The sequence below is a fragment of the Bacillus rossius genome, chromosome 17 (genome assembly GCF_032445375.1).
Source record: "Bacillus rossius redtenbacheri isolate Brsri chromosome 17, Brsri_v3, whole genome shotgun sequence".
NCBI classification, from domain to species: Eukaryota; Metazoa; Arthropoda; class Insecta; order Phasmatodea; family Bacillidae; genus Bacillus; species Bacillus rossius.
Genome location: NC_086344.1, coordinates 25,197,092 through 25,214,353, shown reverse-complemented (window position 1 = coordinate 25,214,353; position 17,262 = coordinate 25,197,092). Strand labels below are relative to the sequence as shown.

At 38.2% G+C, this 17,262-nt stretch overlaps 1 protein-coding gene and 1 long non-coding RNA gene across 2 annotated transcripts in view; one reads left to right on the top strand and one right to left on the bottom strand.

The window, feature by feature from the left end:
• Positions 1–17,262, bottom strand: part of LOC134540787 (uncharacterized) — a 660,317-nt gene that overhangs the window by 10,358 nt on the left and 632,697 nt on the right. The gene's annotated exons all lie outside the window — the stretch shown is intronic.
• LOC134540785 (Krueppel-like factor 5) overlaps positions 2,677–17,262 on the top strand; it is a 305,075-nt gene continuing 290,489 nt past the window's right edge. The window contains exon 1 of the mRNA XM_063383707.1: positions 2,677–3,865. Within this exon, the coding sequence (XP_063239777.1) occupies positions 3,569–3,865 (297 nt within the window). The 5' untranslated portion in view covers positions 2,677–3,568. The remainder of the gene's footprint in view (positions 3,866–17,262) is intronic.

Genomic DNA, 17,262 nt, shown 5'->3' with positions numbered 1-17,262 from the left:
GATTTATGTATATAGAGGAGACAGATATATAGAGAGATAAAAATAAAGGCTTAGCGATATAGAGAATTATAAAGCTTTATTTATATACACATAGACCGATATATAGAGATATAGAGAAATATGGATATTTAGTGAGATATAGATATTTGGATATATAGTGAGATATAGAGATAGTTTGAGAGATGGAGTGATATGGAGTGATAAATAAAAATAGATAGGTATAGAGTTATTAAGAGATATACAAATATATAGAGTTACAGAGAGATAAAGAAAGATATAGATGGAGAGATGCTTTGTCAAAAAAAAGTTTACAAATATAATTAAAGAGGCATCGCAACGCATGCCGGACACTAGATAGTTTTTTTTTAATAAAATTAGCATCTGTAATTTTACAAATTAGCATCTATTACTGTGAAATTAACATTTTAAATGCAACTTATTTAAAACTTAATATTTACAATTTAAATTTTTGAAAACTAAATATTCAAATACCTATATAAATGGCTACAAATTACCATCTAGTAAAGTTTTGTAAAATAAATTGAAAATTTCCCATGTTTTCCTAGATTTAAACCGCAAAAGTAATGTAAATTATTATTTTACCTACTTAGAAAAACTTGGTTGTGCGATATAATAGAGAACATTAAATGAAAGTTTATTTCAAAGCAATTTATAATTTACAAATCATATTAATTGTCTTGAAGTTATTTCCGAATGCATGTAACGTGGCTGCATCTCAGAAACATGGTAATATCACAAAGTATGGTTACAAAAACTAGTGCAGAGAAGGATATCCTTAACTCAACACATGGGTCAAGTGTAACATTTGGGGGAATGCCAAGTATCTGTAGTGTCGCTGATTTACTTCTCATCCCTCTAAAGAAAAATGCAAGAAAGTGCATCCTGTTTTGTTTCATCTTATTAGCATACACATTTCGTATACAAGATGAAAACATCTGCAGCAAAAAAAGTGAACAAGTTTTTTGCTTGGCACTAACTTAATTGCTCGCAAGTCTTAAAGTGCCAAACATAAATTTACATAATTGAGATTATTAATAATTTATACATGCACGTAAGTCCTTAGACACACAGAAAGTATGACTATGAAGGTGAGTCAGGTAAATGTAAGTCTACATGTTCCTTTCTAAGTATAAGAAAATACATTTCGTACAACCATTTCCAAAATATCTAAACATTTGTAACAGTAATGTCACATTTTATAAAATAATTTTTTTTACAAGTGAATGACATTTCAAACTAATTTAGCTAAAAAAAAAAAAAAAAATCAATTATTTGGAGAATTAATTAAAATAGCATTTATGGTGGAAATTAAAAAAAATGGTGTTCTGAAGTGTAAATTAGCGAAAATAGCCTATAGCATATTTATAGCCATATGCTAATTTTGCCGGCCCCTACTTCTCGGAAAAGTTGGTCGATAGCAAAGTCTCATTTCTTTTGGCGGGCCACACGTGACTGGATAACCACTTCGTCTCCTTGTTTGCAATTGGCTGCATTAACGCGAAGGAAACGTATGCGTGTTCCAAGTCTACTATGACGCGAAATGATCAAGGATGTAGTTAAGACTTTCAGACCAGCTTGGTAGTGTTGTCTTGTCTTCTGTTTCGGAGTTGTCTGGATTTATTTCAGGTGCACGTCTCAACTGGCATAACACCAATCACAGCCATCCAGTGCGGAATCAAACGCGTCCTGAATGTCCCTGCCAAACATGGCAACGGCTTCCTTTTGCAGACGGCTGCCAATTACAAGCGAATAATCGCTAGCGCGGGCACACCTTATTGCTAGAGACCTGCAAAATTCTCGGATTCATTTCGTGATATGCTACAATTCAAATGATTATACCTTAGTGCTGCTTCTGCCATTGGTTCACAGTTAATATGGAGGACTGAGGGCCAATTAGAGACCCTCACTCATAGAAGTGTCGAATCACAGACACTCGGTCGAGACGACTCACAAGTCAGCAGCCAATGAACAGGTGGAATTTGCCCGAGTGTGTAGAGTGTAGTAGAGTCTATCCTGGAGGTCATTGATCCGCGAATTTTGCAGGTCTCTACTTATTGCAGTCTACTGAGCGCTCATATAATTTTTTTTTCCGCGAAAAAAAAATACATGCATAGGTACCGGAAAAAAATATGCGGGGATTAATTTCGCGCCAGGCTACAATTGAAATACCGATATAATCGTGTCATTGGTTAAACTGTGTGCGGAGCACATGCGGGAAAGACTTTGGAGTCTATCCTAAAGGTCTTTGAACCCGCGGATACTTTTTTTCTCCCCCCCCCCCCGTGACCCTAGTTTTGTGTGGAAAGGGGAGAAGAAGAAGCAAGTTTCGCGAAGAAGAAGAAGGAACGAAAGACAAAAGACGCCGCCGAAAAGAAGAGACCACACGCTCTAGTGAAATACCCCCCCTCCCCACCCCCACCCTTTTTTTTTTCTCTCCCCCTTCTCCCGCCCGCTGATTGGCCCTCGGGCCACGGCCAATCGCGGAACGGGTCCATTCATAAACACCGCGAGCGCGGGAAGGGACGGAGAGAGACGGGATGTTGTACCGCGAGGGAAGCCCGGGGAGGGGAAAGAGAGAGAGAGTCTCCCCTCTCCTATCCCCCCCCTCCACCAACTCACAAGCCGTTGAAGGCGAGATCTCCCGGTGAGAGAGAGAGCAGCGCCAGTGAGCGTGGCGAGAGCGTAGCGGCGAGGTTCGGACCTGCCTGCGGACAGTCGCCCGCGCGTCTTGAGATGAGCCTCCCACGACGACCCGCCCTCCGCGACAGGAGACCGTCTTGAGAACATACAACAATATCTCTCCAAGACATTTTTATTTTAAATTTTTATGTGCGGTGTTTTTTCGGTTGTCGGACGTGTGCGTGTGCGCGCGTGTCTTCAGTCACGGTAGGAAGCAGGCGCCGTCGAAGACACCAGAAGGTTGGTGGTTGACCGTCGAGGACACCAGAAGGTTGGTAGTTGACTGTGGAAGACACCAGAAGGTTGGTGGATGAACGTCGAAGACACCAGAAGCTTGGTGGATGACCGTCGAAGACACCAGAAGCTTGGTAAATGACCGTCGAAGACACCAGAAGGTGTGTGGTTGACAGTCGAAGACACCAGGAGGTTGGTGGATGACCGTCGAAGACACCCGAAGGTTGGTGGTCAACCTTCAAAGACACCAGAAGGTTGGTGGTTGACCGTTTAAGACACCAGAAGGTGTGTGGTTGACCGTCGAAGACACCAGAAGGTTGGTGGATGACCGTCGAAGACACCAGAAGGTTGGTGGTTGACCGTCGAAGACACCAGAAGGTTGGTGGATGACCGTCGAAGACACCAGAAGGTTGGTGGTCGACCGTCGAAGACACCAGAAGGTTGGTGGATGACCGTCGAAGACACTAGAAGGTTGGTGGATGACCGTCGAAGACACCAGAAGGTTGGTGGATGACCGTCGAAGACACCAGAAGGTTGGTGGTCGACCGTCGAAGACACCAGAAGGTTGGTGGATGACCGTCGAAGACACCAGAAGCTTGGTGGATGACCGTCGAAGACACCAGAAGGTGTGTGGATGACCGTCGAAGACACCAGAAGGTGGTGGTCGACCGTCGAGGACACCAGAAGGTTGGTGGTCGAGCGTCGAGGACCCAGCTTCCCCCGCGGGTCGTGTTGCCGAGGGGAGACGAAGGACGAGGGGCGCGGGGCGGCGGGAATGGACGCCGGCTCGTGCTGCGTGCTGAGGCCCACCGCCGCGGTAGGCCTGGATGACGACCACGACCAGATAGTGCCCGACCACCCCGTGGACGCAGGCGGAGGAGGCTGGGCGGCCGGACAGAACTACCTGCTCGACACGTGGTTACAGATGCAGGTGAGCTTCCCTCCCTTTCCAACCCCCTCAGACTGTGGCTTGGGAACATAGGGAGAGATATGGTTAGTAGGGACACCTGTATTTCGCGTCTAGGTACATCGCAAAACACCGTAGTTTTTTTCTTGTAGTTATTGGCTGTGGTCGGCGAGAAGTGTTTTCCCGCACTTGACGGGGCCAATGGGAATTTGGATACCATACTGCTTGCACGCACACGATTCGCCCATCACTCTAAGAAAAAGCTACAGTGTTTTGTGACATACCTTGGAACGAAATGTATCCGCGAAATACAGGTGTCCCTAATGGTTAGAGACCGGAAACATTCGCGGTTTCATTTCGTGATATTGCTAGAATCAAAATGTGTTTAACCTTTCGCTGCTTCAGTGATTGGACCACAGGTTGTCTGAAGGAATCAGAGCCAATGAATAATCCTCAACGAAAGAAGTATCGGATCAAAAACATTCTAGTTAATATTTGTCACGAGTCAGTAGCCAATGAGCAGCAATGTAATTTGTCCGAATGCAAAGAGGATCTTGGAGTCTATCCTGTAGGTCATTAAATTCGCGAATTTTTCCGGTCCCTAGGTATGGTTTATGTGCGTCCCAATCATGCTGGGTTCCAGCCGTGCAGACAGGGTGGCATGTATCGTGCGCTGTATTCGGGGATTGGCCAGACATGGCTGCGATTGATACCATGACTAACTCCCCCTATATTAAACTTTAGACTATAACTAGTTAAGTTGGGCCCAGGTGAAACATGTGCTGATTCATGCGGTTGTAAATAGAGCAATCATTACGGGAGTGTGTCTCAATTCAGGTAATGATTTTATATTTATATTAATCACTAGGGGCAGGCGTTTTTCGCGAAAAGATCTGAACACTTATTAAACTGCAACAAGGTATACCCGCACCAGCGTTTTCTTCCTTGTGATTGGTGGCCGTCTGCGAAGGAAGTCGTTGCCTTATTTTACCGAGCCACTCAAGGACGCGTTTACTTCCGCACTGAATAGCTGTGATTGGTGTTGTTAAAATCGATATGTTCCTGGGAGAAACGCACCCAATCACGAAACACAGACTGTTACAGTGTTTTAACTTTCATCGAGTCTCGAAATCTTTTCGTGAAATCTGCATGCCCCTATTAATCGCTGATCAACTTTTAGACTTTTTCAATTGTTTAACTTTCACGAAATAAAAAATATATACAGCGCATACTTTTTGCATAATTAGCTGTCTAAGTTACATTTTTAACGTGTTTGGGTTGTACAAATAAGAAGAATTTAATTTATTGTAGAACTGAAACTTTTTAGGTTTAACTGCAATGCCTCTGGCTACTTCAAGAAATGGTTTGCATTTCTATCACAAAAATTAATTTCATGTTTTTTGGCTGTCAAAATCGTAACAAATTTGAGAATTTTGAAATTCCAGGTAAAATAATTAATATTTTCTGAAAATGCAAATTTTTTTTCCAGTTCCTACCAAATTAGATTTATATTTACTATTAATAAAAATTAATTTAACAAAAATGAAATTGTGATCCGAAGACTAAACACGTTCAGGATTGACGTATTTAATAAAAATAAACCTAAAAGAAATTCTAGAACACTAGGTATTCTTGTACTTGAAACGAAGTTTCGCGTATTTAAATTGTAAACAACCATGGCTATCACCACAGCTAAATACTCGGCTTCCATTGGTCGCCCCGAGCGACGTAATCCGATTTTATACGTACGGGACCAGCGTCCGCATGCGTGTCATTGTGAATACTCCGTTCCGTGAGATGCGTTTACGTTTACAGTGTTTACAGACCATCTTTGAGCACTTACAGTTAGGGGTAGAGGCACGGAAATTTTGCGTATTCGTTTGGCATCAGGCTGAAATTCAAAGCCTTATGAATGTTTCTACCAACGTTTGCTTTGTCCATGAAGTGAGAATCTTTCTGTTCTCTTTGATCGGCACTGCCTTATTCGCTTATGTCTCTCCCTGCTGGGCATGGTTGGTTCAAGTCGGTGTGCTCGTGAACACAGTACAAGAGTAGGAAGATTTGCGTTCTAGCTTGTGACCAAGTGAATCTGCGAAGTTTCCGTGCCTCTATCGTTAGGGTAATGTTTTTTTTTCTCCCCGTAAAATAATGGAATCGCTAGGGGGAAAAGATTTTTACGCGTATTAGAATGCAACAAGGTATACCCGTACCAGCGGCTTTGTTCCTTGTGATTGGCGGACGTCTGCGAGAGAAGTCGTCGCCTTGTTTGACCGGGCCACTCAGGACGCGTTTGAATCCGCACTTAATCACTGTGATTGGTGAACTAATAGTGGACACGTACCTGAAAGAAACTCACCCAATCACGGAACACCGATTATGCCACAGTGTTTTAACTTTCAGCAAGTCCCGGAATCTTTTCGCGAAATATGCATGCCCCTAGTAATCGCTCATTAGACTGCAATAAGTTATGCCCGCGCTAGCGATTGCTCCCTTGTGATTGGCGGCCGTCTGAAAGAGAAGCCATTGCCGGGTCGGTCAGGACGTGTTTTCTTCCGCACTGGATGGCTGTGATTGGTGTACTGTTGAGAGTAGACATGTACCTGAAAAAATCCCATCCAAACCACGGAATACAGGCAATGCTAAAAATTAATTTAATTAATTTAACACAAAGCTGTTATGGAAATCTTTTCGCGAAAAATACGTGACCCTAATATTAGTCTGTTTCATACTTAGTTCTCAAAAGTACACTGTAAAAAAAGTGTAATTTTACACAAAACGTGTTGTGGTAGCATAATCTCGACCGACCGTTGTAAAATTTTGCAACTCCATGTGTTGGTGTATTTTTACTCAAGCAAAATTACTATTAAAAGTTTGAAAGTACAATTGCTTGGTTTGTTAAATTTGTCAACAGTTTGTGTATTTTTTTAACTGCATGCCGCATAAATTAACGTATGCATGCATGTGTATTTTAAAACAATTTTCATTTCATTTTTGTCATTATTCTGTTCCAAAGAGCACAATACTTTTTTTTTTTTGCAGAACCTCAGTAGTTCTAAATTTACTCTAAAAAAATATTTTGCACTTTTATAATGACGTATGAGTGTACCTACAAGTACAGTGAACTGACATAAAACGGAATTTGATTAATTTAACACTTTTTGCTTGTGTATAACTTAACATGTTAGTTATTGTAATGATTATAAATACATTCGGATTGTAGCACAATTAGGTTTTCTAGAAACATTTGTGTAAAATTACACAAAGGTAGTAGTTTCTCAGAAGAACACGACAAAAGTCCGAAATTCTAAACCTTTACAAATGTAATTGTAAGTTTTTTTAATTGTGTAGTGCCAATAATCAACTGGTATTTTTTTCCGCTGTTTTTCTGTGAATACACATTTGTAAACAACTTGTGTCACTGGAGGCCATTTACAGAATGACACAAAAACAAACATAAAAACATACATTAATAATAAAATAAAAACACATTGCACAACAACTTAAACCTAAAACTATTTTTAAAAATTTAAAAATTGAGACATGTAAAATGATCCAGTCTTAAAGAATCTGTAACACTGCACTGTAAGAAAATACAAAGAAACAATTTTTTTGTACTTTTACAAAATATTCCCTTGGGAACCAGTTTCTGATATGTATTTTGTAATACTACAAGAAAAAAAATATTCTACATTTGTACATTACATTACTATGGCTATTTATGAACGTATAACATATGTATTTGGGAAACAATAATATACAATATCTTGTCGCTTTACGAAAATTGGCACATCACTTTAATTTCTGAATGATGTTTTATATCAATTTAAATATTTTAACCATAAAAATCATAATCGTATTACCAAAAAGTCAAATTTGTTTGGTTTTATTATGTTTATGTATGTGCATAGTAAATACTGGAAAGCTATTCAGGAAACGGTTAACAAATAGCTTTAAATATTGGAGGTACTGGGACAACCCATAGTATAAATGTACGGCCATGAATCTGGACCCAGAATAACTGCAAAACTTTTTTTGTAGCGATAAAGTTGCTTCCATGTGAACGTACAAATTTACAAATATATGTGAGTTTACATAATTTATTTCAGTTACACGAACACTAATTTTCACAGTTTACTATTCCATTGGAAATTTACCGTACCTACAGAAATGGTACATTTCCGTAGCCTTTGATTTTTTTCCCTAAACAAAATAACGTATGAGAGACACTATACGTTCACGGGTAATTTCCCAAGAAATTATATGCGTTGATAATTTTCAACAATTTTTTTAAGAGTTTTAAAACATTGGATGCAGAATGTGAGAAAGTAGGTTTTTTTTAGTCCCAACAACGCCATTTAGGCCCTTAGTGACAGCAAAAGTTTGCTGTCAGTGACAACCCACTTCGTAGAAAGTATTATTGCCGTCACCATAAAATATTTTGGCATGTTATTTATCGACAAGATATTTCGTGGCTTCCACAAAACTGTGTGTTCTTTTTTAATGAAAATTCGCGTAATTTTTTGCGGCAAGCTATCTAAGTGACTGGAATATAACCAAATTCTTAGGAAAAAATAAGCACATGGATGAATGTAGCATAAACTCGGACAGGAGATAAGATTTAGAAGAAGCCAATAATTAACAACATTACTCGGACTCTACCGAGTACAAAATTGCAAAATCCACCACTGCCACGGTGTCTAGAAACAATAAGAATTTTGCAGATCCGTGTTCATCAGCTCATTGCGGTCTTTGAACGGTTCTTGCAACGTGGAAGGTTGATTCAAGATGATGGGTTGAACATAATCCATTGCTGGTTACAATATATGTCATAAGAAAACTCAATAACCTAAAAAAAAAAAAAAAAAAAAAAAAAAAAAAAAAAAAAAAAAAGGCTGAACATGCAGACACACGGAAAACAATCTAAACTCAGCCGATGTCAAAAAATCAAGAACATAAACCGCACGGAAAATTCCTTGGAATTAATAAGTAAAAATAAAACAGTATTTAAGCACAGACTGACACATTGGCCTGACAATGACGAGACAGTTACAACAAGGACAGCAAATAAAGACAAAAAAAACCTATGTTGAACAAAACAGCGACAAGCAGACGAGTCCGTCGATGATAATAAACAACAAAAAATTGGTTGTCTGTAAAGTCGGTTTACGGACGATAGTTTAACGTGACAACGTCATAACAAAACATTGATGAAATGATTGAATACTTTTATGAATAAAATTGAATCATTTTTATTGAATTATCACTATTTTGTATGGATACAAAGAAGGAGTGAATTGAAATCTTCAATTTAATTGATAAATTTACTTTTATTTGCACTCATTAATTCAAATATGTTTATTACTTTAACGAAGAGATTATTTTAACTATAACTTTTATACATGTTTACTATTTAACTGGTTCCAATCTGTGTTATTCTGTTAACGATAGGACGATGATAGGAAAAGTAGGAAACGAATGGGAGTGTTTCAAGTTTAATGTGCCTCGAAAAAGTCAAATCGATGGTTGTTCCAATCGAGTGGAAGAGAGATAGATGCGGCGCAAGCGTACAATGAGCGTAACGGGACACAGCGTAACAGGACAATTTGCGTTACGGGACACTTTTTCGTGCGTGCAGCTGGCGTTCATCGATTTATTAGACGTTGTCACGTCAAAAATAATGGACAAATTGACGACAAAGAGACGCACGTATGTTCTCGTCCTCAGGCATGCATGTTCATTTTTTTTGTATATTCATCTTTTTTTTGGTATGTTATTGAGGTTTCTTAAGATATATAAAGGGTAACCAATAATGGCATCTGTTAAAAATAACATCTTGAATCAGTTTATTGCGGGACTAATTTAGTGAATTACATCATCATTGTAAAAATTAATTTATTTACAACATACTTAAATTTTGCACACGTCCCTAATCTGCTATTGGCTGAAGCGAAGGTTCTAGGCAGAGTGATTCTGAAATCGAAAACACAAACTTCGGTTGCATGTTCATCACGAAAAAAAAAAAAAAAATTGGCATATACTATAAAAAAAGTACTTAAAAAAGGACACTGACAGTGTGAAGAATGTTTGATAAACATTGCAGAAGTAATCGTATTAAATAAAAGGGACCCAGAAAATTTTTTCTATACTTTAACAAAACATTCATGTGAAAATCAGTTTCCAAGAAATATTTTGTAATACTTACTACAAGGAATGTATCGTAGCTTTGTTCAACACGTGACTATGATAATTTCTACCTACATGATATACGTTTCTCGAAATATTACTTAGTATTTCTTACGAAAAATCGGCGCAGAACTTTGTATTTAAATTGATGTTTCATTCAAGCCTATTTTTTTTAAAACCACGGAAAAGAAAATCGAATATGCTACATTTCGACGATATTTTGTTTTATTATATTTATTAATGTGCATAGTTAATACTGGAAAACTAACCAGGGAACGGTTAACAAATAACTAACTATTGGAGGTACTGGGACCACACAAAGCGTAAATTCTCGGTTAAGAATCCGAACCCAGTATTACTGCGAGCATTTATTTAGTAGTGGCACAATTGTTTTCATGCAAATGTACAAATATCTGTAATTTTACATGAATGTATCTGTTCTAATTACAAAAAAAAATGGTTTTCTGTAAAGTCGGTTTACGGACGATAGTTTAAAGTGACAACGTCATAACAAAACATTGATGAAATTATTGAATACTTTTATGAATAAAATTGAATTATTATTGACGTGACAACGTCTAATAAATCGATGAACGCCGGCTGCACGCACGAAAAAGTGTTGTTCCGTTACGCTGTGTCCCGTTACGCTCATTGTACGCTTGCGCCGCATCTCTCTTCCACTCGATTGGCCTACGCATCCGAGGAGAAGAAAGACAGCGGCAGCACACAACTTACATCTACACGTGAACTGTTTCGTCGACTGGTTATAAAGTGAAGTGAAAAGTTAATGTGGTTTTCATTGCTTATTACAACAACAATTTCGACAATAAAGGTTAAATATTCTTGCATTTTAAAAATCTGATTACTAGTATAATTTCAAGTATTTATTCTTTTATTATTAAAAAAGGTAGCATCTGTCGGCGAGTGCAGTAATAATAGATTATGTTAGATATTTGATTACAGTTTATTTATATGAAAACTTGTTCATAATTATATTTAAACGAAAAGTTAATGTGGTTTTCATTGCTTACTACAACAACAATTTCGGCAATAAAGGTTAATTATTCTTGCATTTTAAAAATCTGATTACTAATATAATTTCAAGTATTTATTCTTTTATTTTTAAAATAAAAATGATTCAATTTTATTCATAAAGTATGCAATCATTTCATCAATGTTTTGTTATGACGTTGTCACTTTAAACTATCGTCCGTAAACCGACTTTACAGACAACCAATTTTTTTTGAAAACTTCAAATATGTAATGCTGAAACGCAAGCCAAAACGTAAGAACTTGAAAGTTGGCCGATGCTTGCGTTGTGTATTTTTGCGTCTTGCGTAATTTATGAACGGACATTTGAAAATCTCGTTCTTTTATAACTTTTTGCGTCTCGCGTTTCTTGCGTTGCTGCGTAGTTTATAAACCAGGTCTAAAAGTAATCACGATCCTAAGCGAATAAATACTTATTTCCAGTCACGTGATCTAATTAGGACGATATCCCAAGATGCGCGGGTAAGCTAGCGAATAAGCACTGCCTTGTAACCTAACTCTCGGGCCGTATTCCAACACGTGACCAAACTGAATCCCAGTAAGGAAAAAAAAATGGCAACCGTTTTAATAAACGGTGCCCTGCGCGAAGCTAGAAACTGTTTCCAACTCATTCTAGCGGACGATTCGCAACCATCGATGCAACTGTGACGTTAAAATAGATACTAGAGATAGAAGCACCGTTATTCTAATTTCCTCTAGCACTTATTAAGCTGCAATTATTTCTTGTCATGTCCATCGAAGTTTGCAAAATATACACCAGGATAGTTTCGCTATCGTAAAGTTTCATTTGGCACACCATCACTCTTTTGGTACGTCCCCCCGATGATCACGAAAGTGACTATATACGATTTCATGGCTTCAGACGCGGGTCCGCCATCTGAACGAAATTAACGAAAAATGTGAGCTCTGCGCATGCGCGGAATTTGGGCAACAGATCGGTCACGAATAGGACACCGAAATCCGTTCTCTAAAAGTAAGGGACTGGCAGTGTCATATCGTACACTAGGAATACGGTTAAGGAACGTGTGTAGCATATTCAACACATATGCCCTTATATTTTATGTCTGGGGATATCGGCATTAGTGTTCTCAATGATAAATATCATAACACGGTTTAACGCGAGCTATGACATCCCCCCCCCCCCCCCCCCCCCGTGATTGAGACGTCTCGCGGAAATACCATAGAAGAAGACCAGCCAACTGAGGAAAATGTTTTCTGGCCTGTGCTCTCGCCCTCTTTTCGCATTCCGAGAACTAACTGTGACACTGCGGACAGTTGGCAAGACTCCACGGGCTCTATAGTGCGTTCGCGCTTAACAGGAGTTTCGCCATAGCTACCTTGGATTTCCGACTTGAATGCGTCTTATAAATCAGGATACCAGTTTGAAAAGTGGAGTGGACTGAAAAAAGGAAAGCTTCATACGTAGGTTTTATTGTCCTTACCAACCGAAATTGCTGTTATTCGTTATTTTTTTTGTGATGGTCCAAAATTAAGGCTGGGTTTGATAATGTTTAAGGATACATACCAACTTTTAATCCATAATATTGTTGTAACATACGATTTCAAGCTGAAACATAAATAGGTTCTCAAAACCATTAAATAACACTTAATTGAAGTACAAAACAAATGATTAACAATCACCTTTAATTTTTATGAATTAAATTTAAACCACGGGAAAATTAAGAATTAATTAATAAAGGTGACACTCGCTGGTGCTTCAAGCGCGGTATCGCCTCTAAGTGCAGGCTGTGAACTGGCTCGCGGTTTCTCGTCGTGCCTAGGGTGGAAGCATGACACTTGCACCCGGAAGATCTGCACTTAGCATAAAAAGTGGAATAATTGCGCTCCTACTAGAAAAAAACAACATAGCTTAGTGGTATCGGGAATATTGCGCGAGGAAAAATTGCACCTGTGCACATAAAGTGAGATATCTTCTGTGTCGGAGTAATTTTTATTTATTAATTTTGTTTGTGTGTGCACCTTTTAACTATTGTTGTATTTACATAAATTACGTTTGTAGTTATTATTCTCATTTTAGAAGCAGATGTCCTCAGTCAATAACATTTTTATATTTTAATCGTTTTCTTGAACATTTTTGTTACACTTTTATTTGTAGCTATGATATTTGAGCGGTAGCAATAACAGTGCATTGCAGAGAAACAAAGACAAAGGCGTAATACAAGTCCCTTGAGTTCTTTCAAGAATCTCCACCGGATGTACTCTTTAAACATGCGTTTTGTCCGTTTTCACTCTCTTGAAAATACAGTTTAAGACGAAATACGGAAACACAAATACTCATTCGCCCTAGATTAAACTTAAATGGTTTCCATAAACAGACACCACTCTTGATATCTTAACCCGTTCTTAAATCGCGTGTTTTTTTTTCTGAAGCACTGCACACTGTGTGTGTGTGTGTGTGTGTGTGTGTGTCCGGATAGGCAGGACCCTTAAAGAAACTAAAAAAAATAGATTCAGCACCGAAATGAAACAAAAACTCTACCCGGAAGAGCACGAAGTACGTTTCCAACGCACAGACGTCAAGGTCAATGATTTTTTTTTTAAATTTTATATTACTCTCCTCGACAACATCGGTAATTAAAGTCGTAAAACATCGTACTGCGTCCCCATTACACGTCTCTGACCGAAGCGAAACTGTTATTCCCAAGTTCTCTCGCGCGCAGTAAACACATAAATTGCGATTTTCTCCTCGCCGACGTTTCGTAATGTAATGTTTTCGCGTTTATTTACGTATCAGATATTTATACACGTTGCTGTAGCGTACGTACGATCTAATAAAGTATATATCGCACCCTGAGTACAAGACTATCGTAACTCAAAAAATTGACTTTATGAGATATTTTTACCATAAGCAGGAAAATATCATCTAGGCATTGCAAGACTATCGCAATATTTAATTTACTTTTACGGGACTTATGGCAAATAATGTAGTGTTGCACTCTGGAAAACATTATATAAGAATATGTGCAATATTATAGCATCTGAGTTGTGATAGTATTGCACTGATTTTTGAGTCACGATAGTCTTGTACTCAGGGTACGATATATATGGGTGGAAATCTGTAGGATTCGCAAGTATGTACCTAAGGGTGTGCGGAAATTAAAACTATCACAAAAATAAACGGTAGCACATTTATTTCCCACATATTTATGTGGCTTGTTATTACCACCAATTATTTCAATGAAATAATTATGCTACAGTGAAAAAAATTAGCAGTGGAAGTGAAAGTGCATTAAAATAAACGTGTTGCAGACGCTTCCGTGTTCTGGGTTGAATATTTTCTTTTTTTATTTAACTATAAAAATGTTGTCCAGCTCCAACTTCAAAGACGGTAAGTCGTGGAGATGTTTTTTTTTTTTTTTTTTTTTTTCCGTTTTCAACTTAATGTGTTATGGTGAACTGGCAGCAGAATTTAGACCCACTGTTATATATATATATATATATATATATATATATATATATATATATAGTCTGTTTCGTGCAAATTGTCTCAGACCTTCACAGTTTTGTAAATTAGTATCAGCAGGAATAGTTGTTTCCCAAATGTAACTTGCAAAGCAGCGCATGTAATAGGATGGACAACGAAAATTTCGCGCACTCATTTAGTCGCAAGTCAGAATGCAAACCCTTCACTCTCTCTCGCCGCACTGTGCTCGTGATTGGACGCGCTGTTATTTTGGACACGCCCCTCTACGACCGCGAGCCGACGATTCCCCAGCCAGGAGAGTGAGCGAGCGAATCAGGTAGCGTCAATCAACAAGCGTACAAAATGTTCTCGCTGAGAAACAAACCGATGGGAAACGCAAACATGCGGGTTTGAGCACACCTATGACATTGGATTCTATCTACCCAGTGGCCGGACGGATCCCCGAAAATTTCCGTGTCTCTACGCATTCGTGGCAAAAAAGACAATATTTCCTGTATTTAAGAAGGGAGTAGATATAGCAGAGGATGAATGGCGCATGCGCAGAGTGCTCAAGAACAGAGACAAACGGCAGACAGGAAGGCCTGAGCTAAGTATGGTAACACCAGCGAGGCAGAAAAAAAGACGTGAGTGCTGGAAAAGTGGTCACACACATTGGAGGTGCGCGCTGTATTGCGTTATGAAATGGTGTTTTAGGCTAAGAGTCGTGACAGACTGTGAAGAACTTCCTGATAATTGCTGAGCAATTACTTATTTAGCAGTAGGTACATAGGAAAATTTTTTTTCTGTACTTTTACAAAAGATTCTCTTGGAAGAGCAGTTGCCAAGAAATGGTTTGTAATACTACAAGAAAGATACTGTGAATTTGTACAACTCATGCCTATGGTTATTTTTGCATGTATGAAATACTGAATACTTCTTACAAAAATTGCTTCATAGTTGTATATTTAAATTCATGATTTGACTTTATTTGGTTTTACCGTGTTCATAAATGTGCGCAGTTAATATTGGAAAGCTATTCAGGAAACGGATTACAAATAACTTTAGATGTTCGAGGTACTGGGGCAACTCCAAACGTAAATTTCCGTGTACCCAGTGTTACTGCGAACATCATTTTGTAGTGATACAGTGGTTATGTACATGTACAAATTTACAAATATCTGTAAGTTTTCATTAATATTTCTGTTTAATTTCCAAAAACAAATACAGTGTAGGGTTTTTTGAAACTTGTTACAGTAAGTTTATCAATGTCATTGACGACATGAATTAAATAATAATTTAATATGGTTTACATTCGTTACACCATAGTTTATTTTCTGCAGCTGGGAATTTACTGTTCAAACAACAAATTATTTGTTCCCATCATTTGGTAGCATTGGTCCTACTCAACTCTCAAATTTTAAGTGAGTCATTCATATATTGTCTTTCAGTTATTTTTTGTGCAGTTGGGGACATGTAGGCCTATGTTTTTTTTAAAGCCATTTCTAAGTGTTCAGATACGTCGGAATGCATTTTAGCCAGTCCTACGCAAACTACTTGAATATTGTATCAACCATGCAACATAATCCTACAATAAAAAAACCGTCTGTAGAACGATATCTAGCATTACTGATGGGATTTCTGACACATTCACAAATAATGATCAGTTGTAGCATTTTTCGACATCATAGCTCACATCATATACGCCTTGGATTTCAATTCTTAAACAAAGCATTCTGATGTAATAAACCCAACTCTCTATGGATTTATATCGCTATGAAAATATTTGATACCGGCAAAATCATCAGACTATTTGTAGGAATAAATATACGCGTATTATATACATCTCTTTTATTTTAAAATTACAACTGAATAACAACGCAAACGAAATGTTTGTCAAACCTTAAAAAAAAAAAAAATAGGCTGCTGGCTATTCCAATTTGCTACTGGGGCCCGTTGCGCCGTGAATTATAACGACTTAATAACATAGTTCCTTAGTTTTCTGCAACTGTTTGCTCAGTGTAAGAAAGTAAGCAGCCAGTATAGTTGTTTTTTTTAAATTCAAACTATATACATGTCTATGTATTACGAAACACTTTACGACAGCTTATGACAATTTATTACAGCTTTATGGCAGTGGAAGTGGAAATATAAATTTTTTAAATTCTGTCCATTATTTTCCGACAACATTTCTTACAAAAAAACTCGTGTTAAAATTTGCTTGGTTAACTGGTTTAAAACAAGTATTTTATACGGTCGCCCGCATTTAACGTTGCGTCTTTATTCTTTTATTAATAAAATTATAGATCTTGCTGCATGCACACCAATTAAGGCGCAGACATGTGCAACAAATCGCGGACGGTTTGTGCAAGAAACAGAAAGTGGGCTCGCCTCATTGGCCGGCTGAGTAATCGCATGCCGATGCGAGTAGGATGTCGTGGATATAATTTCCTCCCTCACCGGGCCCACAGTTGCAATCAAACGAGTATGAACGACCGGCTATATAGGTTCAAGATAGTTCTCAACTCACCCATGTAGCGTACCTACCTGGCGCGTGACTTGTTTTGCAGCATGTTTGATTTTTTTTTTAATTTGCAGGCTTTGTACACCACTTCCACGAAACTTGTTTTCTTCAAGGAAAGTTGCATGCCGGGAGTACCACTCGAGTGTCACGCTCGGTGTTGCAAGCGTTATTTTGAAACAACTCCTGCATATCTGCTTGCAGGGGCGCAACTAAGGGGGGAGGGGGGGGGGGTTGCGAGAAACT